The 24,220-nt window shown below is 56.1% G+C and overlaps 10 protein-coding genes across 14 annotated transcripts in view; 5 read left to right on the top strand and 5 right to left on the bottom strand.

Moving 5' to 3' along the window:
* H310_06401 (hypothetical protein) overlaps positions 1–2,609 on the top strand; it is a 7,111-nt gene extending 4,502 nt beyond the window's left edge. For 2 of the 4 annotated variants that reach the window (XM_008871455.1, XM_008871454.1), the window contains 7 exons: positions 332–545; positions 600–844; positions 890–964; positions 1,009–1,152; positions 1,208–1,906; positions 1,953–2,271; positions 2,329–2,609. In XM_008871455.1, the coding sequence (XP_008869677.1) occupies positions 332–545; positions 600–844; positions 890–964; positions 1,009–1,152; positions 1,208–1,906; positions 1,953–2,271; positions 2,329–2,525 (1,893 nt within the window). In that variant the 3' untranslated portion in view covers positions 2,526–2,609. Of the gene's footprint in view, positions 1–331; positions 546–599; positions 845–889; positions 965–1,008; positions 1,153–1,207; positions 1,907–1,952 lie in introns of all 4 variants that reach the window. The other 2 variants (XM_008871453.1, XM_008871456.1) reach the window with 1 other exon arrangement.
* On the bottom strand, positions 2,537–4,237 carry H310_06400 (hypothetical protein). The gene is made up of 2 exons (XM_008871452.1): positions 3,148–4,237; positions 2,537–3,087 (listed from the first exon to the last, which is right to left on the bottom strand). The coding sequence occupies exons 1-2, from the start codon at positions 4,207–4,209 to the stop codon at positions 2,581–2,583; spliced, it is 1,569 nt and encodes a 522-aa protein (XP_008869674.1). The 5' UTR covers positions 4,210–4,237; the 3' UTR covers positions 2,537–2,580.
* A 529-nt stretch (positions 4,238–4,766) lies between these two features.
* Positions 4,767–6,982, top strand: H310_06399 (hypothetical protein). The gene is made up of 2 exons (XM_008871451.1): positions 4,767–5,064; positions 5,118–6,982. Exons 1-2 carry the CDS (start codon positions 4,779–4,781, stop codon positions 6,923–6,925), a joined length of 2,094 nt encoding a protein of 697 aa, XP_008869673.1. The 5' UTR covers positions 4,767–4,778; the 3' UTR covers positions 6,926–6,982.
* Positions 6,983–7,711: 729 nt separating this feature from the next.
* On the top strand, positions 7,712–8,114 carry H310_06398 (hypothetical protein; the record flags this gene model as incomplete). The annotated part of the gene is made up of 2 exons (XM_008871450.1): positions 7,712–7,756; positions 7,899–8,114. 2 exons carry the CDS (start codon positions 7,712–7,714, stop codon positions 8,112–8,114), a joined length of 261 nt encoding a protein of 86 aa, XP_008869672.1.
* H310_06397 (hypothetical protein) lies at positions 7,751–10,025 on the bottom strand. The gene has a single exon (XM_008871449.1). It carries the CDS (start codon positions 9,978–9,980, stop codon positions 8,154–8,156), a length of 1,827 nt encoding a protein of 608 aa, XP_008869671.1. The 5' UTR covers positions 9,981–10,025; the 3' UTR covers positions 7,751–8,153.
* A 570-nt stretch (positions 10,026–10,595) lies between these two features.
* On the bottom strand, positions 10,596–11,799 carry H310_06396 (the record flags this gene model as incomplete). 2 transcript variants are annotated; one of them, XM_008871448.1, is made up of 5 exons in its annotated part: positions 10,596–10,843; positions 10,900–11,149; positions 11,211–11,353; positions 11,415–11,577; positions 11,626–11,799. In XM_008871448.1, coding segments are annotated over 5 exons (793 nt in total), but the record flags the coding sequence as incomplete, so codon positions are not given. The 2 variants fall into 2 exon arrangements, with proteins under 2 accessions (XP_008869670.1, XP_008869669.1); XM_008871447.1 differs by having other exon boundaries at positions 10,596–11,149.
* A 779-nt stretch (positions 11,800–12,578) lies between these two features.
* H310_06395 (hypothetical protein) lies at positions 12,579–16,391 on the top strand. Its single transcript, XM_008871446.1, has 5 exons — positions 12,579–12,671; positions 12,726–12,906; positions 12,970–13,447; positions 13,501–13,595; positions 13,638–16,391. Exons 1-5 carry the CDS (start codon positions 12,597–12,599, stop codon positions 16,334–16,336), a joined length of 3,528 nt encoding a protein of 1,175 aa, XP_008869668.1. The 5' UTR covers positions 12,579–12,596; the 3' UTR covers positions 16,337–16,391.
* A 180-nt stretch (positions 16,392–16,571) lies between these two features.
* H310_06393 (hypothetical protein) lies at positions 16,572–21,308 on the top strand. Its single transcript, XM_008871444.1, has 4 exons — positions 16,572–17,357; positions 17,408–17,768; positions 17,834–17,986; positions 18,062–21,308. The coding sequence occupies exons 1-4, from the start codon at positions 16,661–16,663 to the stop codon at positions 18,888–18,890; spliced, it is 2,040 nt and encodes a 679-aa protein (XP_008869666.1). The 5' UTR covers positions 16,572–16,660; the 3' UTR covers positions 18,891–21,308.
* Positions 18,931–21,299, bottom strand: H310_06394 (hypothetical protein). Its single transcript, XM_008871445.1, has 2 exons — positions 20,340–21,299; positions 18,931–20,295 (listed from the first exon to the last, which is right to left on the bottom strand). Exons 1-2 carry the CDS (start codon positions 21,271–21,273, stop codon positions 19,013–19,015), a joined length of 2,217 nt encoding a protein of 738 aa, XP_008869667.1. The 5' UTR covers positions 21,274–21,299; the 3' UTR covers positions 18,931–19,012.
* Positions 21,309–21,534: 226 nt separating the features above from the next.
* Positions 21,535–23,895, bottom strand: H310_06392 (hypothetical protein). Its single transcript, XM_008871443.1, has 2 exons — positions 23,421–23,895; positions 21,535–23,358 (listed from the first exon to the last, which is right to left on the bottom strand). Exons 1-2 carry the CDS (start codon positions 23,880–23,882, stop codon positions 21,571–21,573), a joined length of 2,250 nt encoding a protein of 749 aa, XP_008869665.1. The 5' UTR covers positions 23,883–23,895; the 3' UTR covers positions 21,535–21,570.
* Between the last annotated feature and the right edge of the window lie 325 nt (positions 23,896–24,220).

Genomic DNA, 24,220 nt, shown 5'->3' with positions numbered 1-24,220 from the left:
CTTCCAGGCCACCGCGAAGCAACCAACGCCTCTCAACTGCTTGCAATTAATCGACTGCTTTGCAGCACCTTGGGCGGACGCAGTGAACCCAGAGCTGGAATTGTCGTTGGCCCACATCCTGCACAAAACCCAGCGCAAAGAATTGGCATTCGACGAATGTGTCGCCCAACTCTACGCTTTCTTCAAGTCGCCGATACTACGACCGCCTCGAAGCCCTTCCACACACGCTTCCTTTGTGTCGTTCCTGTTTGCCCCACTACATGGCGCTGTGTTTGCGGTGCAGGTATGTCGCTCACGTCATGCGCAGATTTTCATGCGATATTGTTCCTAGCACGTGCAAGCGATTCACAGGAGGCTTTTGCTCGATCAAGACACCGAACAGTACACACATTTATTCCTCGAGTGGTATTTCGCACTCACGGAAGACGAAGTGCTTGGAATGACGTCAACGAACGCCAGCTCGTGTCTTCAACGGTGGCTGCAGCCATGGCTTCAGTCGTGCTCATTTCCGCATTCGATTGACGAAACTTCGTTCACCCTGCCAGGTAGACCGTCGCCGTGCTGCATGCAATGCTTATGCTCTATTCGTTTTCACGCAGCGCTGTCCACAAATCTGTGTGTGATTTTTGACCAGTGTCGAAGCACGCCTCTGCTCCTTCACGCATTTGTTTTGTGCCATCACGTTGCCCACGGGCTGACTCACCACGCAAATGCTGTGCAAGACAGCACGTTGGGTCAAGTGAGTGCTGTTGGCGCGGGACTGCGCTGGCGCGTCCTGCAGCAGTGTCTGAGTCAATGCCTCTATTTTACCTGTCTGCTCAAAGTGCCCGGCAAGCTACACGTGGTAAGCGTGCGATCCAAAGCTGGCAAATATTCAATTCCTCGGTAGAATGCGATCGAATCGCTGGATGAGCTCATGAAGTTTGTCGCGATTGTTCACTTGAATACTCCCAAGGACAGCACGGTACGACGGTCACAAACACCGTGGCTGATGGCGGCTTGGCGCAGGATGCCCCCGTGATCCCGTACGACATCGAGGATGCTTGGATCGCGGCTTGGACTGCGTCCACCAAGTCCCACGCTGTCATGTCTATCTTGTCGTCGTTTCACCAGCTCGATCACCCAGACTCGCTGTCTGCATTTCGCACCTTGGTACGGAGCGACGTGTGGTACATGTACAATGGCATTTCAACGCCTCGTCCACCAGATGCTGTGCACGGCATGGAACAACGACCGATCCCGCATGTCGTTCTTGGCCCTCGCTCTTCAGGAACTGGACCACCTCGACGGCGACGACGCCCTGAAGCAAGCGATTCTTGTCCTGATGTGGGACTCGTACATTCGAGCGCAAATCAAGTCGATATTGGACTATTGGATTCAAGTGAGCACTGGCAAGCGATCCAACAAAGCCCTCGATCCCATAATTGCTCGAGAATTCCTCGTCCTTGTCCACCAACTGCTCGACGTCCTTTCCGACACGATCAAGCGTCCTGTCCTTGAGGTTTCCAAATCCCGCACGATGCTTTCCCAGCACGACCATGACGGCAACTGCGTCGCCACAACGGTCTTCAACTCGGATGATCCGCTCGATGTTGGCCAGTTGCTCACCCCTGTTGTGTGGACTGGCACCCCCAACGACGTGCTAAACATGTACAGAACCCACTGGCCATCATCCCCAATTCACTCGTCGCTCATGAAACAACTCGCACATCCCACGTCGACCCCGACCCAAGCCTCTGTGGACACACACCGCCAGGTTGTGTCCGTCTTAATCGCGTTCACCAGCTATTCCGAGACAATCGTCCCTCTACCGTCCTTGTTTGACGTGTCGAGTTTGTGCAAGGTTCCGAGCTTCAACGAGGATGCTGGAACACCCTCGACAGCACACGGTGAAGCTCGCTTTCAGGTGCGTGGCTGACTTTGGAAGGTGGTCGTCAACATGACGAGTGTAGTTCACGATGGCTCTATTGCGATACGACATCGCGATGGGCATGGCAGTCGCCGCATCGCTGCACTTGCCGCTCGATCAAATCAAACAAGACCATGCCGTGTGGCTGTACCAAGCGGGGAAGGATGCCCTGGCGGAAGAAGTGTTGGACAAAGTCCTGATTGATCCGGCGGTCGTGACACGGATGGGTCGCGTCGCCAGGTCGCGGCTTGCCCTGATCCTTTCGAGAATGCAATCCAGGTCCGAGTATGCCGTTCTCATGAGTCAGCTTCCGGCAGACTCGTGCGCATGGATCCGTTCGTCGGAAGCGCCGCTGGGACCAGGTACACAAATCCGTGCGACTCGACCATGGGTGTGTCATGTTGTTGTCGCGAGAGTAGACCCTCACGTGGCGCTGTTGGACACTGCACCATCGCTGGCCGCCACCAACGCGTTGCTACATCAATGCGTGCAATGGATGCCACCGGCGAGCAGCGAGCACAAAAAGAGTCTGGCGATGATTGCTGTCGTCCAGCTCTTGCTGAGCCAGCTCAAGTCGTCCGATGGGGTGGTGCCGACGTCTCGTCGAAAGGAATGAAGTTGTAGTGCAAACGTATTAACTTGCCAGACAAAATTTCGACACGTGTGTTGGATTAATGTATGTAGAACGATTCGTTGTGGACAGCGGCGTCGCCGTCGACGCTCCAGGACAGGTCGACGTCGAGGAATCGCGGGTTTTTCCAGTTGCGCTTGACGCCCCACGTGCCACGAATGACGCTGCCAACATCGACGGCAAACGGGTGCTTGACATGAAAAAATACTTGTTGCCAGTGGGTTGGTGTGGCTTCTGCGCCTGTCGAGAACCACAGCGGGTTGGCCAGCTTGTCCTGAAATCCAATGTCAAAGCTGCAGAGGAACCCATGACACGTCGTCGCGCGGGTCACGTCGAGTTGGAAGGAGGTCGTGAAATCCAAGGCCGCCACGTCGACGCTCGGGATGTCGATCGTGTTGAGGAGCGCACGAGTTGAAATGACGTCTGAAGCCGGCACAACCTCGATAAACGCGTCCTTGGTCTCGACGCGGTCCCGGACAGCGTGCATGTTGTACCCGTACACGTCTTCCCAAAACGCGAGGCGCGCCGAGGAATCGTGGATGGCTTGCTACAACGCCACACCGCAAAATATGAATTTTTTCATGAGCAACGGGACATCGCAACGTACGAGATGCATGGTCGATTTGTCTGGAAACAAAAGGCCGCCGGAGACGAGCCACTTGTCGCGGGCAAACAAAACGGTGTCGAGCATGGACTCGTACAGGAGACAGTACCCCATCCACTCGGAAATGATTATGTCGACGTGCTGCACGGGTAACTCGATCTCTTCCACCTTGCCTCGGATGATCTCAATCACAGATCCGAATCCGTTGTCGACCACGATTTGCTTGGCCGTGTCCCCCATGTCACTGCAGTCGATTCCAATCACTTTGGCCGCACCAGCTTGCGCCGCAAACATGCTCAAGATACCTGTGCCGCACCCGACGTCCAGCACAACCTTGCCTTCAAACACGGCGCGATTGTTCAGGATCGCGTCGCGGTACGAGTCGGTGCGCACGCGGTCGGTAATCATTTCCTTGTGGATGCCCACTTGAGAGTACGAATCAAAGTAGTACGTATCGTTGTCTTCTTCCTTGGGTTTCGACGCGTGTTTTTCTTCGGCGAAAGCTCGTACAATGGTCGAGTACTTGCGCATTTGGTCGCGGCACTGTTCGAGTTCCGCCTTGAGGGCGGCATTCTCTTCCTCGAGGGTCAATGGAACGGCAGCAGCCTGCATCTCGGAAGCAGCATGGTCGTCGTCGCTGTCGTTGTCACCATCTTGGTTGAACAATTCCATGACGCTGCAGAACATTGGATCTTCTTTGATCACAGGAATCAACAACGCGTCGTCGTCCAGGACAGATGCCCCTTGCGCCGAAAGCAGCGACAACGTGTCGGCAGCCGAGTTTGACCGGGCAAAGTTGATCAACTTCACCAAGCTGTAAAACTCCAAACGCAACGCCACCGCTTGCGCGCGAAAGTCAAAGCCATGGGCATCCTTGGCATGGACAAGGACGTGCGGGAGCTGGTTGTGTTGGAAGTCGCAGAAGAAGCACTTCATGGACTCTCCGTCTTCCTCCCAGTCTTCCCACGTCTCCTGTTCACCGTCCTCGCTTCCGCACACGTCCTCGTCAGGCTCATCGTCGCTCAAGGCCACAGCGACGTCCCGTTTCGGGATCGACGTCGCCATCTTTTCAACTCGGCCACCAACGCTTTCGTTGGCGAACCGATGCAAACATTCGATTGGCTGGCCGGGCCATCCAATCATATTCACTTCCTTGGCAAATCAACGGGAACCTCTATATTTTAATACAGAGAGCCCAGCCAATGCCACGTCATCATTCGGGACCAGAGTTGGCCACCTTACTTTGGATGCTCGACGTCATGACAGGTCGGATGTAGTGCGACGAGAAGTGGGCATCCGCAATCAGCGTGCTCGTAAACGCAGTGTGTATTTGGATGATACCGACCGGCCGCCTTGCTCATGTGGAACTTACCCAAATAGGCATGGTATCGAGCGCACGTCGCCACTGTTGCAAGGAGAGTGTTGCGCGACCGCGGACTGCGTCAGTGTATCTTGCTACGGTAGTAAGAAGTACATTGCTATGGAGTGCGACGGAAGAGTCGGCATACATAGAAAATCGAGACGACGATGTCGAGACGGCAACGACGGCTAAAATTAGCATCGATCGATAGTTGATTGGCCCGCCATCGTGACCAGACAAGGCGCTTCAAGTTTAGTTAGTTGTCGTTGCGACCATGTCATCGTCGTCGACAGGAGACTCGTCGGCGGCGGCACTAAACGAGAAGCCGAAGAAGCTGACAAAGCGATCGAGCACAAGAGAGAAGAAAGTCAAGATCAACATGACGTTGGCCAAGTACGAAGTAATCAAGAAAATTGCGCGGGATCGCGGGTGGAAGCAAATCACTGACGAAACAGACAAGGCGGGACTCGCCAGTTGTAACTTGCACTGGATCGATATCCCCGATTTCGTCAACACGTTCAAAAGCATGCAGCCGTATCAAAAAGTCAACCATTTTCCAGGTGCGTTATCCCAGCATGTCGCGAGCTCCCTGACAAGTCGTGGGCAAGCATAGGGATGTCCAACCTGGCCCGCAAGTCCAAATTGGCCCGCAACTTTCAGCGCATGATGAAGCTGTTTCCAAACGAGTACGACTTTTGCCCCAAGACGTGGATCCTTCCGTTCGACTACACGGACTTTGCCCAACAGTTCAACTCGGACGGGACGTCGAACCGCGCCTTCATCATCAAGCCCGACCACAGCTGCCAAGGACGAGGAGTTTTCTTGACGAAGAACTTGAAAGAAGTCAACAAGACGGACATTTTCGTGGCGCAGCGATACGTGGCGCACCCGCTGCTGCTCGGGGGGAAAAAGTTCGATCTGCGCATTTACATCATGATTGCGTCGTGCGCGCCCCTGCGTGTGTATTTATTTCAAGACGGCCTTGTCCGCATGTGCACCGCTGCATATACTCCCCCCAACGCAGAAAACATGGAGCAAAAATTCATGCACTTGACCAACTACGCGATCAACAAGCTCAGCAACAACTTTGAAAAGAACAAGGACGAAACTGCGGATGGAGAGGGCAGCAAACGGTCGCTCAAGTGGTTCATGTCGTGGTTGCGGGAAAAGTACGATGACGCAGCGGTCGACTTGCTGTGGCATCAAATTGGCGATATCTGCCTCAAGTCGATCTTGTCTGTGCAGCCGACTCTGAGCCAGGAATACCAGAGCACGTTTGCCAAGTTCTCGCGAGGGTCGTCCAAGCAGCCCCGGGGAGACGTAATGACAGCAACGAACGGCGACGACGACGACGCCGCCGCAACCAACCCAGGCAAAGCCTGCGCCAACTCGTCCTGCTTTGCTATCCTTGGCATGGACGTCCTCATCGACGACAACCTGAAGCCGTGGTTGCTCGAAGTCAACCACCTGCCCAGCTTTGGCTGCGATTCTCCCCTGGACTGGAATGTCAAGGAGCGCTTGATCAACCAAGCCCTTGACATCATGCAAATCTCGGCAACCGACAAAGAGTTGTACGATGCCGAGCACGCCAAGAACCTCCATCGTCGACTGTATGGCGAGCAAATGGCAGGGGGCGGCGAAGGTGCGCAGGACGAGGGGAGCGATCATGGCCCTGAAACAGACACGGATGCGACCCCTCGGGGTCAGCTGTCCAAGGAAGCGCTGACGACGACCCTGCTCAAGTTTTACAGCTTGGTCAACCCGGAAAAGCCACCGTCCGACATTGACGCTATCGTAGTAAAGTTCCTGGACAACCAAGACGAACTGCACAAGAGTCTGGTCGTCAAGTACGGCCGGGGGGTGTTTGATGGTGTGGCCGTGAAGCCGACCAACAACGACACCACGGCAGTCGTGGACGAAGGCTTGGTAGATTTTGTCCGGTTGTATCCGCCGCCCGTCCCGACCGCCCAGAACGCCATTTACAAAACGATTTTGGACGCGTGCCAAAGCAACTTGGACGAGCAACTGCTGCGGCTGACCGCCCCCCTTCACCAGAAGAAGGGTGAAGACCTGAGCAAGTTGCCACCTCTCGTGAAAGGCGGCACGAAGAAAGACCTGGGCCGCGACTGCTTTGGGTTCACCGGCACAGACAAGGTGCAGCAACTCGAAGTCAAGGACAAAAAGCCGCTGCCAGTCCCTGGTCCGGCGCAAATAGCCGCCGCGTCCCGGCTGATGATGGGTCACTCGAGCCAGAAACTGTCGGTACTCGTGCCGACGCGGCCATCGTCGCAAAACTCGACGGCGAACCCAGCGAAGAAAGCTCCAGTTCAGTACGGCCTCGAGTATCGAGAGAGGCTGGAAACCATGAAGAACAAACCGACCATCGCCATGACGCAAATCACGTTTGGCGGATTTGGCTAATGCCCGCGTCAAGTTTAGTAGGATTCGTGTACAAATGCACATCGCTTGCTGTTCGCTTCGATGTCTCCGCCCTGCTGTACACTTGTCGTCGTGGGGAGAGGGGGCGAGCACGATGTGGCACACAGCCCCAGGAACCGCATGATCTCGTCGGGTGGATTGCCTACTGTCGGATGTCCCTGTCATGGTCCAGCGAACCAAAGAAAGTGGCCCGACTCCCTTGTCTGTCGTGCGGTCACTCCGCTGTCGTCAATGTCACGCACAGGAGGACACAAACCGAAGAAGTTTATGTTGCCGCAGTACGTTTGCCCTGTGCCGACATTTCACCTTTTAGTCATTCCAAGGCGATACACAACGGCGAATTCTGATACCCCTCCGCCACAGGCGACGCCACGCGGGGCCGCGCGCGGCTTCCAATCCCTGCAAGCGCTGAATTGTCTCTGTGCTGAAGAATGCCAAAGACTACAATTGAACATTTCGACCGACCGACACCACCCCGTGGTCAGCCACGTCGGCTGACCTCAGCGACGCGATCAGCGTGGATGCGACGTCAGGTTCATGCTGCATGTAGCAAACGGAATGCGCCCCAGCGGGGGGAGCCGGCGCCCGCTCGGCCCCGACACGTTGACGGCCGCCCCAAATCTTGTTTGCCGCGATGAATGTGTGTGTAGCAATCCCCCGACATGGACGTATTCAATTTCACAGGTTTCCATAACGCATGCGATTGGTATACAAGTTCAACTGGAGATGGTATGCGAATCGTCCTTGTCGCAGTGGGAATATAAGAAGATGGAGGTTTTCCTCGCCGTCCCACTGTTCGGGTTGTTCCAAGCCGTGCGGCACCCACATTGGAACACATTCGATCTTGACGTCGGGCGAGCGAGCCGGCGCCGAGCCACTTGACAATTCGACGAGTTGCCGCACGAAAAGAACGGTGCTGTCCAGCATGAATACTCGCCCGATGCGCACGGCACAGAATGCAAGGCGTAAGCGGCCCCTCACCGACACAGACATCATTCGTCAAGATTTGAAATCCATTCGAACCGACATGTTGGCCCTGCAAAGACAAGTCGGCGACCTCCAGTACGCGTTGCACGCGATGGTGAAGATGCGCCAAGAAGCCGCGGGGAGGAAGCGCCAGCGCCTGCCAACAGCCCCATCCAACCCGAGCGACCCCAGCCAACCTATTTAATCCGACCATAACGCCATCATACGAAGCTGTATTATGTTATCACGACTGGAGGCATTGCCCCGCGACAGCACACACTACAGTCAACACAGTCACGCCGACAAACGAAGGTGTTGGAGATGCATTTGGCTGCATAGTGGTCGTTGGCTGTCCGCCAAGCGGGGACGGCGACTTCGACGGAACCGCGCCGGTATTCGCCAACGCAGCCTTGACGTTAACTCCGGCTTGGTACCCGGCGTACATGATAAATGCATACGGGTTCACCGTGCCTTCCTTCATCACACTGGCGTCTGCAACGAACACGTTCGTCGTGCCGACAACCCTGAGCGACGCATCTGCGCATCGGTTCTTATCGGTGGCGTCACCAGATGCATAGCAGCTTCCGCCATAATGGTTGGTGCCGATTTTGTTCTTGGCCACCCAATCTGGCACGACATCGGCCTTGGCAGGGTTCACGCGGCTGGCTCCTTGACCTTCCAGCATCGCCACGACCTTTTCTACATACGCCGCCAGCGCCGCCCCATCCCCCGCCGAGCTAAAGTACAAGCTCTTGTTCACGTCGCCGTGCCACGTGCCATCCGGTTGAAATCCCGCCTGGTCGCGGGACTTTGGATTGTTCAGGTATATCGCCACGCCGAGATGGTTTGGGGCATCGCCGCTCATGCCATGACAAAATCCAGTCACTTGGAATTGGTACTCGAAGCCGTCAGCTCCCGTGGCGGTGTCGTACGCGACAAAGACGGGGTCCGGGGCAGCGTACGGACCACTTCGTTTCTGGTCAAAGTATTGGGCCAGCACGGCGGCACCAGGAGCCGTGTGCTTGAACGATGTCATGTTTGGATGGCTGACAGTGAGCAGCACTTCCGTCGTGTCAAACAAGTGGTGCCCCACGTTCTCGTTGACCACCCACGACGACGGATCGGCCGACACAGCTGGAAACTGCGCTTTCCCTGCTACAAGTTCGAGCTGCGACTTGGGGCCGATGCCGCTTTGAATGAGCACGTGGGGTGTACTCAAAGCCCCTGCTGCCAGCATCACGACCCCTCGTGCAGACAACGTCACGGTGGCTGCAGCGCCTTGGACCGTGTACGAGACAGAAGTCGCTTTTCCGTTGACATGACGAACGTGGTTGACGCGTGCGTTCGTGACAAGGCGGTAGTTGGGGCGACCTTTGGCCACGAGCCCGTGAAATGTCTTGGCTGGGCAGTCTCGCAGCCCGTCCTTGATTGCAAATGGCGGATGCCCGTACGTTTTGGCCTTGCTGTTGCGGCTATCGTTGAGAGATGGCACTTCTTTGTAGCCATTGGACCCAAGCGCCGCGGCCAGGATTGTGTACGCTTCTTGGAGGTACCGTTTGTTGTCGGTGGATGGGATTTCTGTGGTCGAGAACAGCTTCTGGATCTCGGTGAAGCCGGCGTTGATTTCCGCGACGGAATTGGGCCAGTTGGCCTCCTTTGCATACGCGTCGGGGGGTACGAAGTACAGCATCCCATTCAACGACGACGACCCGCCAATGCCTTTGCCAATGTACAATGTCTGTGGCGACGCAATCCACTCGGGGTGATACTTGTGCGTCGGGTCGGGCGTGAACGCCACGGACGTGTATTGACCAGGAATGTCAAACCGGGTGAAGCCAGTACCTGCAGCTTCATCCGACACATCGACGCCGCCACTCGCGGCGACGGTCGCAATGCCAGCTTCCAGTACCAACACAGACACGGTCGGGTCACGCGACAGGTACTCCGCTGCCACGAGGCCACCTGGTCCACTACCAACCACAACCACATCGAAGGGATCTAGCAGAGAGGGCTCGCTTAGGACGCTAGTCGCCGCCAGCGCCAGCGAACGGACAGCTCGTCCAATGTGCATGGTAGATTGTGTTGTACTATGTTGCCTTGTGCTGTTGCATTTTTTGGGTCGCAGGCGGGCGAAGCCATGGCACGACCGAGAAAGCCAGCTCATACGACGGATATATCGTACGACCGGCGATCTTCGCCTCTTTTGGCGAAAACGTGCTTGAAATTGAGTAAAATTTGAGTTTACAAACACATTGTGAGCGAAATCTGCTAAAAAACTACATGAATGCATTCTCCCTCCCCGTATCTTGGGAAGGTTTCCATTTTCGCCGGATGATCCGACCACATTGGGAAGGATTCGTCATCGTCGCCTGCAGCTCGGTGCAACTTTGGCATGAAGCCAAGTGCCGTCCGTGGCTCCATCTGGCCCCCGGACAAGCTGCGTGGCCATTGCCAAGGCCCCGCAATCCATACACCACGTTATTCGTTGGATGCTGTTCGTTGCATGTATCTACATAGTCGGGCGAACCACACCTCTCAAGACAACACACACGCTCCCACGACGGGATATATCGTGTGGATGCGATACCAGCGCGCCTAGTGTCGTGCGAGCAAGAGCGGGACACCGATGCTGCATGAAGTAGTGTCGTTGGAGTGCATACGCTGCATGCATACGAGAAGGGAAACATCGAACGCAACAAATCGCCGTGGTGTGCTCGTATTGAATGATGGGCTCGGGAATAGACTGGTGCTCTCGCCCTTCTCTCAGTGTGGTCAATGCATTGCTGGCTCTGCATGCAATACTCGCTATCGTTGGCCACGTTACACAGACGATTGGGATGACGTGGATGCGCGATTAGCCGAGTGTTTTGCTCAATAATACTTGACTTTGCGCTTCAGCGTCGTGCAAACAACTGGCGTGCCAGACACGATGTGCTGTGAAACAGCGACACAGCGTTGTGAATTGGGGATATGGAAACCAGCGGAGATACCTCGGACATGGTAAAGTAGGACTCGAAGCTCTGGAGAAGCAACCGCTCACGACGGGGGTCTCGCGGCGAGTGGGTCAAAATGGCGACGCCATCGATCGCGCACAGCTCGTAGATAGTGACCAAAAGCTCTCCTTGAAGGGCTTCAAAGAGCAAATCACTGCCAAGAATCACGTCAAAAAGCCCAAACTCGTCCTTGATGGCCTGGATGCTCTCTTGGTTGCCCCACACAAGCGAGCGGATGGGCGGTCGACTTCGGTGACAAATCACACAACTATGAGATAAACGAAGCGTCATCGAAACAGCAGCGAGACCTGGGTAGAAGGTGCTGATTCGCGTCGAGGTTGGTTTGAATCAGCGCGAGTGCGTCGGGGTCTTTATCGGTGGCCACGACAGTCGCATTCAACAAGGCCGCGGCAATGGAATTCATACCAGTGCCCGCACCAAGCTCGAGCACCTACGAGCATGAACAAGTGAGTTTCGACGCACAAGGAGGTTTCAGGCAGGGAAGGTGAGACTTTTCGGCCATGGAGCATCGAGATGTACGCAGGGTTTTTCATGAGCTGGAGCATTGCTTCGGCCGCGTGCCAGACCGCGCTACCCGTTCCTCCCATACCCTGGTAGTTTTGTTTGATTGTCATTGGCCCGAAGTTCCGAATCTTGAGCCCAAGCAGCCCATTCCTGCATGTATCGCGTGAGAGGCGTGCATGAGGCTACGCCAAGCTATACCCTGATTCACGTTGGAGGGGAGCAGGGGTTTGTGTTCGATCCGAGGCGCAGTCTTCCTTTTCAGTTGGTGTATGGGGGGGAATCACTTCCTCTGAATATGCAAACCGTACGCTGCGTGGTGGCGGCGGCGGCGTCGGCGCATTCGGTTGTCCTTGCATGCCGCCTGCTGGCATCGTTTCTTACGTATCCGGCGCTGTAAAACATCCGGATAATACGCCGAATTTCGAAGTGCCGAACGTGCGCGATATCGACAGTGGGATGTGGACAATTTCATCGTCGCCCGGTCGACACTAGCGTTCGCAGTCCAAATCACCGTATCGGTCGCTGCACCGCCCTCGCTATTCATATTCTATTGTGAAAATCTGCAGCGTCGGGCGATGCATGGCATGGGAGCCACGCACCACCCGTTATATATCCCACTACGGCCTTTTCTGCCCCATTTCGGGTCGACTAGAACTTGTCAACAATGCGTGGGGCACCACAGTGAAATTCAAAGCCTCACCCTTGAATGGGTGCATATCTTTAGGGGTAAACTTGCAGCGTGTGCTGCACGCAGGTTGCGACCGTACAAATTGCTGGGGCAACGCAAACAACACGTACGCGGCGGTGTTCACTCGGCTCGTTGGCAACCGTGGCGATGTGGTCAGCACGCCCCCTGCCTGAACCGATGTAACATTTCAATTTGAGTCCTATGTGAGATAAGCTGCGCGATGAGATCATGAGCTGCGCACGCCGTCAAAGCAAATCGGGGATGCTTGCGAGCATCCAAGGATAATTGTGGATTCCTCCCTGGTTCGCCTCGTCCAGGTTGGTAATGGAATCGTACATTTCGCCAAACGTTTAAAACGGTAGTCGATGATGAGAAGAACGTGGTATGGGACGTCTCGAACGTCGTGAAATCGAAGTTCCACTACGATCGAATGAAATCAAGTTCAAAAGTGCTCACTTCGACACTTTTACGACAGGGCGCGATGGGGTGGAGGCGCGTCGTCCCGGTTGTCATCGCCTTCGCGGCGCATTGCTGTAGTAGCGCCGACGTCAAGCTGGTTCGTTGTTCATACGCAGCGAGTTGAGTCCTTCCTCACGATATGGTCGTGTAGCCAGTGGACTGGCGAGCGAATACGTGCGGAGGGAGCTTCATTTCAGATAGTACCGAGCTCGGATGCGCCATCGATCGATGCGAATGCTGGGAGTACATTTCCGAGTGCGACACGAACTACATGTGCGAAGCGTACTTTACCAACGGTACCAATGTGTGTCAGGGGCGGTGTCGTCTGTCAGGTACGACATTGACGGGTGTCTTGAGATCTTGCGTCGATGATCGCGTTTTGACATGTGTAATAGCATTTGGCACGGCTCTCAACGTGTTCGGAATGCTTCTCATCTTTGGTTTTCCCATTGGGATCTTTATATACCACGTGGTGAGCGTCCGCAAGCAGAATCGGCTGGCCGACGATTCCTCGACCAAAGAGATCGATCAGGTAGAAATCCGGGGCGATGGTCTCGTAGAGCAAGTACAGCAGCAACATGTCGTCGATCGGATGCTGCTTCGTCGGGGTCGAAGCACCCAACGCCGCAACAGCGCCGCCACGTCCTACGTTGCGGTGACCGAGCATTCTTCGTTCCGAAAACCGTCCTTCCTTTCTCACGTTCGGTTGCGATCCGAGTCGAAACCGAGCTCCCTGGACCCGATTCTCGCAGAGGAAGGCAGCGGATACATGTTGCATTCTGAAGCGCCCACGACCGTCATGGGGAATCCGAGTGTGATCCCAGAAGAATCGATCGACCATGGTCACCAGAGCAAAGAAGATGTCCTGAAGAGGTTTGGATGGCATCGACTTGCCGGCACGTCCGTGCTGAGAGTTTCCACCGTAGGTATTGCGACTTGACCAAGTTGACCGCGGGAGCAACCAACGGTGCCTTCATCGTCCGAATGAATCCGCAAACGTACCTGGAGACCATGCATCGAGGTTGGAAACTTCCCTCGTTGTCCTCATGCTGACTATCTGTAGCTGCGCTGCCTCTGATTTTCCTCCTCATGGGCGGCATCGTGTTGGCGTCGCTGCTGCTCGCTGTGTACCCGCTGCAGCTCAAGTCAACGTACGCGCGGTTGCAACCGGGGGACTTGGCGTACTTGAACTGTTCCGTGAACGAGGCCGAGTGCACCGAATTTGACTGGGTCGTGTTGGACGGATCGAATGGAACCCAACACCGACTCTCGTTCACGTCGGACGAGTTTCCAAAGACCCCCGACGTCCTCCGCATCGAAATGAACTTGGAAAACACAACCCAGAAACAAACCCCCGGCGCGTACGTGCTGGGAAATTACCGCCTCAGTGTGTACGCGGACGGCGCGTCGAAACCGCTCGTGTCCGACTACGAAAACAAGCTCGTCACAACATGCTCGTGCGTCGACAACAAGTGCCAAGACGTATCGTGCTCGACGATTCCACTCGTTGGCATCAACATCAAACGGTTTGGCGCGTCCATGTACGACCTGAGGAGCAGGCGGTACATCGTGGAGATGGACTTTGACACGTCCGAAAGCACCCTCGAGCGCGCCACTTTTCCCGCCTACTCGTTGCACGTCGAAGTGTTGGAAAACCCGTACGAAATGACAGGCCTCGCCATCCAGTGCATCCTCGGTTGCTTCAACATGGCGCTGCTCGTGCATTTCGTGTACTCGATCAATGTGCACTACGTCCGGCGCCACCCGACCGCGCTGGACGTGCCCATCCCGCGCCGGTGGGTGTACCACCTGAGTTTGGAACGCAAGCTGTTTGTCATGATTCTGACCGCGCTCGCCATTGAGAACAATCCATTCATGATCACGGTCGCGCTGCCATTCTTTGGCCCACCCGCCGACGCCTACTTTGTCTTTCGCAACGTGTGGGAAACCCTCGTGTACGTGATCGTGCTCGGCTCGCTCCTCACCATCATCGACGCGTACCGCAAAGACAACAAACAGTTCAAGAACGGCGCGTCCGTGGCTGCTCTCGGCCCGCGCTTTGTCGCGTCAAAGCTCTTCATTGTGTTTGTTCTCTTGGCCGTCCGCCTCTCGGTTTCGTTGGCGTTGGAAGCGTCGTTTGAGGTCACAGTCAACATCGATCAGTGGATGGCATCGATGGATCTCGGTCTTGTCGTCGTGGGGGTCACGGCGCTGGTGGGAGTTGTCGTCCACGTGAACCAAGTGCTGAATCGCCAACGGTACAGCGAAACGCGGTATTTGTCGCTCAACTTTCGATACCTGACCCTCGTGACGTACTCGATTTTGGCTGTACTGCTCATCAATTTGGTCTTCTTCAGCGCATATGCCCAGGTGTCGACGTTCAAACCAACTGCGCTTCGCACGTCCACGACTGTGTCCGAAGTCTCGTTCTCGATGCTCATCAGCATGGGGGTCATTGCGTTCTACCCGCCACGCAAGCCGCAGCGCGGCCAAGTACCGCGCGGGTACGTGATTCGGGAAAAGCGGCAATTTGCGTCGACTCCCACTGGCTTGTCACCTGTTGCTGGTGCTGCTGTCGAATCGTCGCCGTCGATTGCAATCGAGCCCACGCCTTTGCGTCCACGGGACGTTTTCTTCCGCCCGCCTGTGAACAACACGCCTCTTCGCCGCATGCCTGCCTTCCGTGCAAAGCCGATCTCGGCACCGCATCACATATTCTGCATCGAAACAGCATGCCTCCTGTTCAACTGCTCGCGCCACGCGTACGACCGTCCGTTGCTGTGCCAACCCACAGACATCGACGAAGCGGGCTGCCCGACGCACGCCGAGTCGGAGTACGTCAGTGCCGCCGCGCTCTTTCGAGACAACTTGCGCGAGGTTGCGTATATTCACGATGAAGCCACGGATACCAACTGCTTGGTGCTCCAAAGCGACCGGAAAATCATCTTTGCGTTCCGCGGGACTGCCAGTACAGCCAACGTCAAGACCGATGTGCAGTACGCCCTTGAAGAAGTGCCGTGGAAGTCGACAACGCAATCCAACGCGACGACGGCGGTGTATGCGCACCGCGGTTTTTACAACGCCTACTTGACCGTCCAGAAACAGGTCCACGACGTGTTGACGACGCTCCTCGTCGAGTACAGTCTGCATGGCCTGTCGGCAGACACGCACGTTCAAATCTACTGCACGGGGCATTCGCTTGGCGGGGCGCTCGCGACTCTGGCATCTCTCGACATCAAGCTGACGTTTGGCCATCGCGTGATCATGTACAACTTTGGCAGTCCCCGCGTCGGGACGCACACGTTTGCCCGATTCTACAACCGCGAGATCCCGCTGGCGTTCCGCCTGGTCAACGAAGGGGACATCGTTGTCGGAATGGTACAAACCGTGACCACCGACTGCTTTGGCCAAGCCAAGAAATTTTACAAGCACATTGGGACAGAAATCGTGCTGGATGGCCGCGTGAACGGCGACTTTATCGTGCGACCGACGTTTACGGAGAAGAACCTGATCGTCGAAGTTCGGCGCAAGGCCGCGCGCCACTTTCTCAACGGGTACAAGCGCAACCTCGACGCGATGATGGAATGTGTACTCGAAACCGAGAAGCGATTGGGGGAACTCCACGTTCAGACCGAGCTAGAGAAGGCTCTTTACGGCACCTTGGACAATCGGGACGAGTGGCATCTCGCCGATACGTTGGATGAACCAGTTCTGGACGACCTCAGTGAACGACGTGGCGCCGACGTCGAATATTTTATTTGAATGCAAGGGTCATCCGTTGCATCCTCCTGCAAGGGTATCATGCGCCCGCTTCCCGTCATCAGGCCAGGGCTTGTTGAAGCTTCGATGCCATCGGCATGTGGAATGCTGTGGCGTATTCAAGCTCGTCTAGTCCGGCGAGGATTCTGAGCGGCGATTGCGGCGCATTTGATGTTGGTGTCGATCCATTATCCGTATCCGCATAAACGTTCGAAACGACCTCATAATTTTGGAACAGCCTGGTTGCCACACACGTGCGTGAGGACCGGCGGGGTGTGCGACATCGACACCACTCGCTCTTGATCACGAGAGGACCCGGCAGCTTTGATGGCTACCTCTTCGCCTGACAAAATCAGGAAGGATAGCTCGGATGGTAGCAATAGCTCTGATAATAGCGACGACAGTTCGTCCAGCGGGGACAGCTCGTCGTCGTCGTCGTCGGATTCGGATTCGGACAACGACACGGCCAAAGAAGACAACTCGAACAACCAGTCCCTTCCACTGACCAACGAAGAGAAAGAGAGTCCATGCAAGCCATTCGACCCGAATCCGACTCGCGCCGCGGCTCGGCTGAAGGAATCCACCACAACCGGCCTCATGGCACTCAACACGCAAAAGCGAGACCGACGCACCATCGAGCAAATTCAGTCTGACCTTCGCATCAAGAGAGGCGCGGCTGCTGCAAATAATGCGAGCGCCAATCGAGTTGTGCCGAGACGACCCACGCCGTCCACCGTGTCGCCTGCGCATCCTCCCTTGGCTGAGTCATCTGCAATTCCATCCCTCGACATGTCAGTCAAGCCAAAGGGCAACACCAAGACGGTAAAAGGTCGATTGGAGTCAAAGTTGGCAGGTCGTGGGACCGGTTCCCGTGCAAAAACTATTGCGAAGACCACAGCGTCGACTAAGTCGCAGCCGACGACATCCGTGGTCACAAACATCAGCCGCTCAGCGATTGCGTCCATGTCCAGTAGCCAGACGACGCCCCCCGAGACGTCGCCGACCCAGACAGATCTCATCGAAGGTAGGCTTGGAATGTTCTCGTCTCACGTCCTCATGGGACTCGTCTGGCAGATCCACGATCGAATTCGAAAGTTGTTCGCACGATCGTCAAAGCACTGCAGCGGTATGGCGACCTCATGGACGGCAACTTGTACCGCGAGCACCAGTCCACGTTCTGCGACGAGTACAAGCAACCCAGTTTCTTGGTGCGTGCGAAGCTGTCGTTTCACTTGAAGGTGACGGAAGATACGCTGGCTTCGATTGCCAAGGAAATCATTGTCCAATGCGACACAGCGATGGCACAAAAGGTGGAGAACGTCAAGTTCGCGGACGTCGATATCAAGCCGAACCAGTTTATCGACCGTCTGTACGAGAACCTCAAGCTCCGCGTCGCGGTGCAGCGGGCGATGGCTGCTGCCAAATTCAAGCCCGGGTACGTCCTGTCGAATTCTTTTGAAGTGCCTGAACGTTAACGGACGGGTAATGTTCTCGATTCAGAGTGGCGCCGCACGTGCTGGCAACGTCGCCGTCAGCATCGACCTTGTCCGACTTTGGCATCGACCAAATGCCGATTTGGAAGAGCGCTGAAGATGAAAATGGATGGAACGTCGAGAAGGACCGCGCGTTGCTCGTTGGTGTTTATATTCATGGGTATGATCACGTGTTGGATGGCCTGTGCTTGCTCAATCGTTCGTGTCGGCCGCTAATGGTGCAAACTACGGGTAGGTTTAGTGCGTGGGAAGAAATTCTGTCGGACAATTTGCTGCCACTGGAAAAACAGCGAGCGCTGAAAGGCAGTCGACTGAAGACCCGCGCCGAAAATTTGCTGAAAAAACTGCCTGCTCCATCCAATGTCAAGGTACTGAACGGTGGGGGGTCCACCATGATGGACCGTGCCGCCGAGCGCGCCAAGCGAAAAGCAGAAGAACCTCCGTCGGCAAGTCCCCCACCGCAGCCAAATCCAGACTCGATCCGACGAGAACATGTCCAGAGCAGATTCGGCGGCAAGCAACTGCAGCTGGTCACGCGGACTGCGACGGCCAGCGAAGACGAGGAAGGTGAAGTGCGCAGTGACAGCGACCCCAGCGACAACGACACCCATCCCACTCCTGTCTCTGGCCAACGGTACGGTGGCAAGGACTTCCGCATCCCAAAGCCCAAAAAGGACAGCGGGAAAAAGACGTCGAAGAAAGCGAAGGACGTGAAAACGGCCGTGCCCGCGCTGCTCTCGGCTGAGCAACTTGAGGCAAAGTGGGGGCCGAAGGACCGCTTGAAACACATTCGAACGACGCTGAAGAAGGTGCGGCGCATTGCCGCATGGGCCCAATGCCAGTCGGACGACAACGTCGTGTTAGAAAAGGTGGCCAAGTACATTTGCGAAATCGGCGCCGGCATCGACCAAGTCGTGGTGGCAGATGGCGGCGACGGCGTCCAGAGCGACGAGCTTGCGACCTGTCTGTGGACGCACGCCGCCACGTTTACGCCGTTCTCGGCCGTCCAATTCGAACGGCTCTACGACGACATGGCGTGCGATGCTGCTGCCTTTCAAGCGTGACCGTCTGCTACATACCACCCCTTAACGTATTCTCACATTCTCACGACTATAAAAATAAATTATCATCTGCAACGCGATGTCTGGGCAATATCGAGACGGAGTTTGTTTCATTTGTCCTACCACTACTCTTGCCGGGATCGTTTCAGCGCTGGACCGTCGCCTTCGGGGTCGGGGGTCGGTCGCCGTGCCGACGCATGCTGCTGGCTTGGGATGGATGCCATGGCGGTCTGGACACCAGGCACTGTCACAAATGCTTGCACGACAAAGCGCGCAGTGGTGACGGCGACGCCCAAGTGAGTCAGGAGGTCTTCCAGGACACGTTCGAGTGCCGACGGGACCGAGAGGAGCGCAAGCATGTCCGCCACCACTTGCCGAGTCATGTGCCCGACAAAAGTACAGAAACTGTCGAGGAACGACGCTGCGTTGGCCGGTTCGACATTCGTTCCCCGAATAAAAAAAACCACGAGTTCGGCAGCAAATGGCGACATGGATTGCACAATCCGCGCCATCAAATTTGTCGACGGCGGCACCATGGGATGATTGAAGCGAGGCAGCGAGTCCACGTAGTCTCGGAACGCAGACATCATCTGGTTGCTCCAGTCGCGGTTCGTACCTGGGGCCATCGAAGGCAAGGCGTTTCCATCAATCATTTGGACACCGACGTGCTGGACGAAACGAAGCAACGCGTCGCGGGAGCCGGCGAGCACACCAAACAGGTCCACGGCCGACAACGTTTGAACCACATGCTGTCCAAACGATTCAAAGTCCCACCGACGGCCAGTCGGCGGCTGGGACGGCAAAGCGCCTTGTTGCGTGGGGTAAATCAAGATAGGGATCGTCGCTTCGAATTCAATACCGTTGCCATCTCCCGACGTCGATGGGGACGTCGTGACATTGCCAAACTGACGCATCTCGGCCAGCAGGGTACTGAAGGAGTCTGAGCGCCGAAGTTGTTGTTCCAGAAAGTCGCCGAGATTGCCTTGGGCACTAGGCGGCGACGACGAGTGAGCTCCAGAGGACGACAGCGCAGTAGACGGCGGTGCCTCGGATGGGGGTCGTGCCCAGTTCGTAGTTGTGGGACTTGAATCCACCGATGGACTGGCCGTCGATGAGCTGTTGTGTCTCAAGAGCAGACGGCGACATATACGTGCAAGCAACACGGCGACCTCCCCCATCGACTGCAGCCCCTCGATCGTCCGAAAAATGGGATTCACCAACTCGATTTGCGACGGTCGGTTGCCGTTGCGGTGGTGCAATTCTTGCAACGCAACGGGAAGCCGGTCGAAGCGCGGTTGGAGCTGGGTCATCAACGACACCAGCGTTTCAACTTGAGTTCGAAAGGCTTGAATGCCTTCTTCGTATGTTGGATGAGTCACGTCATGGATGGTAGAAGGAAATGCCGAGTCTAATCGATGGTATGAGGAATCACACACAACGTGGACGACCAACCTGGACGCGAAAGCAAACGGGTCAAGCTGGTGAGCAGCGCATCCACCCGTGCGTTGCGCCCTTGGCGAGAAGAGTTACTTTGAACACGCTGGAGCACACGCTCCATCGTGGAATTTCGTACTGGTGGATCCGACAGCAGCGAATCCACTTGGACTGAACGAGGTGTTGCAATTGATGATGACGGCGATGCACCCTGCGGGCTGCTGAGGGTTGTAGACGCTGCTGCTGTCGTTTGGGCTGTCGGTTGGGCTCCTTCGTTGTTTGCGAGGCCCTGGACAGAGTTCATGATGGTCGAGAGGATGGATTGGAGAAGGGGAACGCTGTGAGCGCCTTCGGGAACTTCGAACGTCGCCATTACTCGTGGGGCGCCAATGTTGTTACTGACGTCTGGGTTTACCAAAGTTGGGTCGGGATCGTCGTTTGACCGGGGTTCATGACTTCGAGGGACGTTCGGCGTTGGGCTCGACGAAGGATTAGCTGACACAGCCCATGCATTGCCTTGATTTCCTTGAGGTGGTGGGGTGATTGTAGAAGGTGTATTGCTTGCAGCCATAGGACTCGCGTCTGCTGGTCGAATCACCAGGTGCAAGGTGTGCCCGTTCTCCAACGCGTAGTGCGCCAGGTTGTTTTCGTTCTTCAGTACCTTCCCGCGAAAGATGAGCCGTTGCCGATCCGTGACAACACCTGTTTCATGCTCGATCTTGGTCTTGAGCTGCGGCACCGACGACGACGCGAGTAGGTTGATCTGAAACTGGCGTTGGTCGACTGTTTTCACATTGAGGGCGATCACGGACGATGCATTTCCCGCAGGAGCGACTTGCGTCACGTCAATCGCCATTTGCACAACTCCCGACGTTGCGGCATCGGACGAGGTGGACGCTTCACGCATCGAGGGGCTGCTTTGCACCGTGCTGTCTCCCGTGGTCGACTCCATCGAGACCAGTGCCCACTCTCCTTTCTTTGTCGTTTAATTACCCGATGGGTTTATCCCGAGTAATCCGGATAATATTATGTCTCAACCGGATTCGAGAATTTCCCAAAACTGCGATGCTTGTCCTGCCGCCGAGGCGTTATGCCGCTTGCGATGGACCTTGTCAAGCGTCATGCGTCTGAACGAACTACGTTTCCGAGTGGTGTATGCACCTGTCCGTCGTACTGGAGGACTAACGCATCGAATATCCTCCCGCCGCGGCACTGTTCCAAAACAATGAGTGTGTCAAGATGAATAAACTTAGGCGGTCACGACTCGCTTCGGGTACACGCGCTTGTACAGGTTCAGGCACACGGTGTCGTGATTCTTGATCGGTTTGTTGAATATGGCCTTGAAATCGCCGTGCGTGCCGAGAGATTCCTTGATGTGGCCGGTCATGCCGTGCTTAGTTGTCAACTCGACCGGCTTGAACCAACGCACGTCGTCCGGCGAGTGAAACATGTACCGAATGACGGCTTTTCGGCGCTTGACGCGGACGGGGGTGCCCGTGATGACGACGCGCTTGAGCACGATGCGGTCGGGGTCGACGTTGAGAAGCGTGCCCGACGCGATCAGCGAGTTCTGGTACACTACGAGGACCGACGCGGGCTGGAACGTGGCAGGGCCGTACACCGACGCGACGGACCATCCGTTCGTGGGAAGGAACCGCTGAAACTTGTGCTTGTCGGCTTTGAGGTTCTGGTCCGAAAAGATCGGACACCCGTCAAAGCGCCGGAAGCCGCAATGGAACGACATGCGGTCCTTCGATTTGACCGGGATGTCCGCGGACGGACCATGGCGCTGGAGCGAAAAGTTGAGCACGGACGCCCGGTTCTCGTGGCGCAGAAGGGAGCTCAATACACACACGCGGTTGATGGACGCGCGGGCGGCCACCGCAGCGGCGGGGACGTTGATGAGGACGAGGGTGACAAAGGAGCCACTGGCCACGTACTCGCCATGGAGGACAGTTTCTTGAGTGCGCTTCCACAGGTCTTCCGCGGCCTTGCCTTCGTCCAGCACGCGTTTCTGGGTCGCTGTGAACGAATCAAACTGGAACAGTCGAGCGTAGTCCATCGGGAGCGATTCCTTTGGGTCCCACGGACTCGTGCGAAAACTCTTCATGCCACGGTATCGCGCAAATCGATCTTTCCCGAGGCTGTCGGCAGGGACGTCGACTTCGTCTGGGAACATTTGGTGCTCGGCCTGGAGCGCCTCGAGTTGCGCCTTGCGGGTTTCATCGTCATCGTCGGCAAGGGACATGTCGTCATCGTCATCGGCTTCCGTCGCGGTGCCGTCGCCACCAACTTTGCAAAACTCTTGATCAGGCAGGTCATTGTCGTCTTCGTCGTGATCCTCATCCATGGCAGCATCGCCTCCATCTTCGTCGTCGACGTTCCACGCGGCCTGGTAGCTCGACATGCCATTGACAAACTGGGCTTCGGTACGGCTGGCCGCAGCTTCCTTGAGTTCTTCCTCCGTGGGCCACGTCTGTTCCGCAGCGAACGTGTCAACTTCCGCTTCGAATTGCAAGTCTTCGCGCTTGGTAGGGTCTGCAGTGGCCAAAATGACGGGCTGATTGCCGTTTTCAGCCGTGGGTTGGCTCAAGATGTGGCTCATTTGAAACGTGCCGATGTCCGTGAGGTGTAGCAGCTGATGTACTGACAACGGACGGCCACGAATGTACCCCGACACGTGCATTTCTTGCGTTTCGGGCACGTACTTTACGTCCATCGCGTGCATGTACGAACGGATTTCTCGCCAATGAAGAAGCTTTGGCTGCGCCGTCAGGACCGCGCGCTGCACTTGCACAGTGCTGTTGCCTTGGGCCACCTTGATCGACTCGCCAAACTCAGTCGTGAAGAAACGATGGCCATACTTTCGTGCGTCGGACTCGGCTTTGCCATGGAGAGTTTCCAACCCTTGAATGACGCCAACAGTCGAGACCAGACCTTGCGCGCGGAGGGCCGACAGAATGGCGTCACCTTCGGGGCCGACAGACGCATCAGGGCCTTGGAACATGGGCAGCACGAACACCAAGATGTCCGCAACCTATGCACAGGTCAAAATTTGTCAAAACGCATCGAGCAGCGACGTCCCAGGCACTGGACTACCTTGGCCATGTCAAGAATGCCAATGAGATCATGGCCACTTTCCAGGATGGACAGCTTTTGCTTGTGTGTGGCAAAGTACGCATTCGTGCACCGACCAATCTGCTTGGCATCGTCCGAGTACTCGACCGTGGTCGCCGACTCGACGAGGGTCGTGCGCAACGCAGCCAAGTCTGCCGAATGCCCGAGCGGAACAAGGGCCACAATTTTGGGTGCGCCTTCCAACCCACCATGACGGTTGCGGTTCCACACGTCCTCCTTTTTCATTTGCTTCCACTGTTTGGCTTTTTGGAGGCGCTGTTGCTTGGTCCCCATGACTGCCGTTTTGGACGGTTTGACCACCGCGCGCTCGACCTTGCCACCGCTCTTCTTCGTCAAGAACGTCTTGGTGTCATGGCGACCAGCTTTGTGCTTCTTGTTCTTTTGCTTGAGCGGCCCCGACCGATGGCGATGGTTGTCGGCCATGATTGACGAAAATGATCTGAATGGATGCCCTGCCACTCTATCAGCCAATCAAATCAGGTCCTTTGGACTTGCCGTTCTTTCATTGGGCATTTCGTCGCGACTTCCTATTGGCCACTCGATGCTCCATTCCATTGGTCGTGGAATTTCTGGGCGAAAATCCGATGGATAGTCTGGCTGGAAATCGATTGTTTACCTCTGGACACACTCACACCCGACCCGACGCCACCACGGACTGCGTCGGTCGCGTGCTGTCGATGACTTGGCGCCAGGTTGCTGTCCCCAGTGAAAAAAGTGTTTTTTATAACAAACAGCTTCCGCGTATGCTAGTATGCAGCGTT

Source organism: Aphanomyces invadans (genome assembly GCF_000520115.1).
Source record: "Aphanomyces invadans strain NJM9701 unplaced genomic scaffold supercont1.11, whole genome shotgun sequence".
Classification (NCBI taxonomy): domain Eukaryota; phylum Oomycota; class Saprolegniomycetes; order Saprolegniales; family Verrucalvaceae; genus Aphanomyces; species Aphanomyces invadans.
Note: the sequence above shows the minus strand (reverse complement) of the source record. Positions and strands in the feature narration are given on the sequence as shown.

Bases quoted from the DNA above. Each gene is read 5' to 3' on its own strand.
- H310_06400 (XM_008871452.1), bottom strand. From the start codon at position 4,209: ATGGCGACGTCGATCCCGAAACGGGACGTCGCTGTGGCCTTGAGCGAC. The intron at 3,088-3,147 runs GTACGTTGCGAT...GTGGCGTTGTAG, and splicing joins ACAAATCGACCATGCATCTC to CAAGCCATCCACGATTCCTC.
- H310_06399 (XM_008871451.1), top strand. From the start codon at position 4,779: ATGTCATCGTCGTCGACAGGAGACTCGTCGGCGGCGGCACTAAACGAG. The intron at 5,065-5,117 runs GTGCGTTATCCC...GGGCAAGCATAG, and splicing joins AAAAGTCAACCATTTTCCAG to GGATGTCCAACCTGGCCCGC.
- H310_06397 (XM_008871449.1), bottom strand. From the start codon at position 9,980: ATGCACATTGGACGAGCTGTCCGTTCGCTGGCGCTGGCGGCGACTAGC.
- H310_06395 (XM_008871446.1), top strand. From the start codon at position 12,597: ATGGGGTGGAGGCGCGTCGTCCCGGTTGTCATCGCCTTCGCGGCGCAT. The intron at 12,907-12,969 runs GTACGACATTGA...CATGTGTAATAG, and splicing joins GGGGCGGTGTCGTCTGTCAG to CATTTGGCACGGCTCTCAAC. The intron at 13,596-13,637 runs GTTGGAAACTTC...GACTATCTGTAG, and splicing joins CCTGGAGACCATGCATCGAG to CTGCGCTGCCTCTGATTTTC.
- H310_06393 (XM_008871444.1), top strand. From the start codon at position 16,661: ATGGCTACCTCTTCGCCTGACAAAATCAGGAAGGATAGCTCGGATGGT. The intron at 17,358-17,407 runs GTAGGCTTGGAA...CTCGTCTGGCAG, and splicing joins CCAGACAGATCTCATCGAAG to ATCCACGATCGAATTCGAAA. The intron at 17,987-18,061 runs GTATGATCACGT...AACTACGGGTAG, and splicing joins GTTGGTGTTTATATTCATGG to GTTTAGTGCGTGGGAAGAAA.
- H310_06394 (XM_008871445.1), bottom strand. From the start codon at position 21,273: ATGGAGTCGACCACGGGAGACAGCACGGTGCAAAGCAGCCCCTCGATG. The intron at 20,296-20,339 runs GTTGGTCGTCCA...ACCATCGATTAG, and splicing joins CCGTTTGCTTTCGCGTCCAG to ACTCGGCATTTCCTTCTACC.
- H310_06392 (XM_008871443.1), bottom strand. From the start codon at position 23,882: ATGGCCGACAACCATCGCCATCGGTCGGGGCCGCTCAAGCAAAAGAAC. The intron at 23,359-23,420 runs GTAGTCCAGTGC...ACCTGTGCATAG, and splicing joins GCATTCTTGACATGGCCAAG to GTTGCGGACATCTTGGTGTT.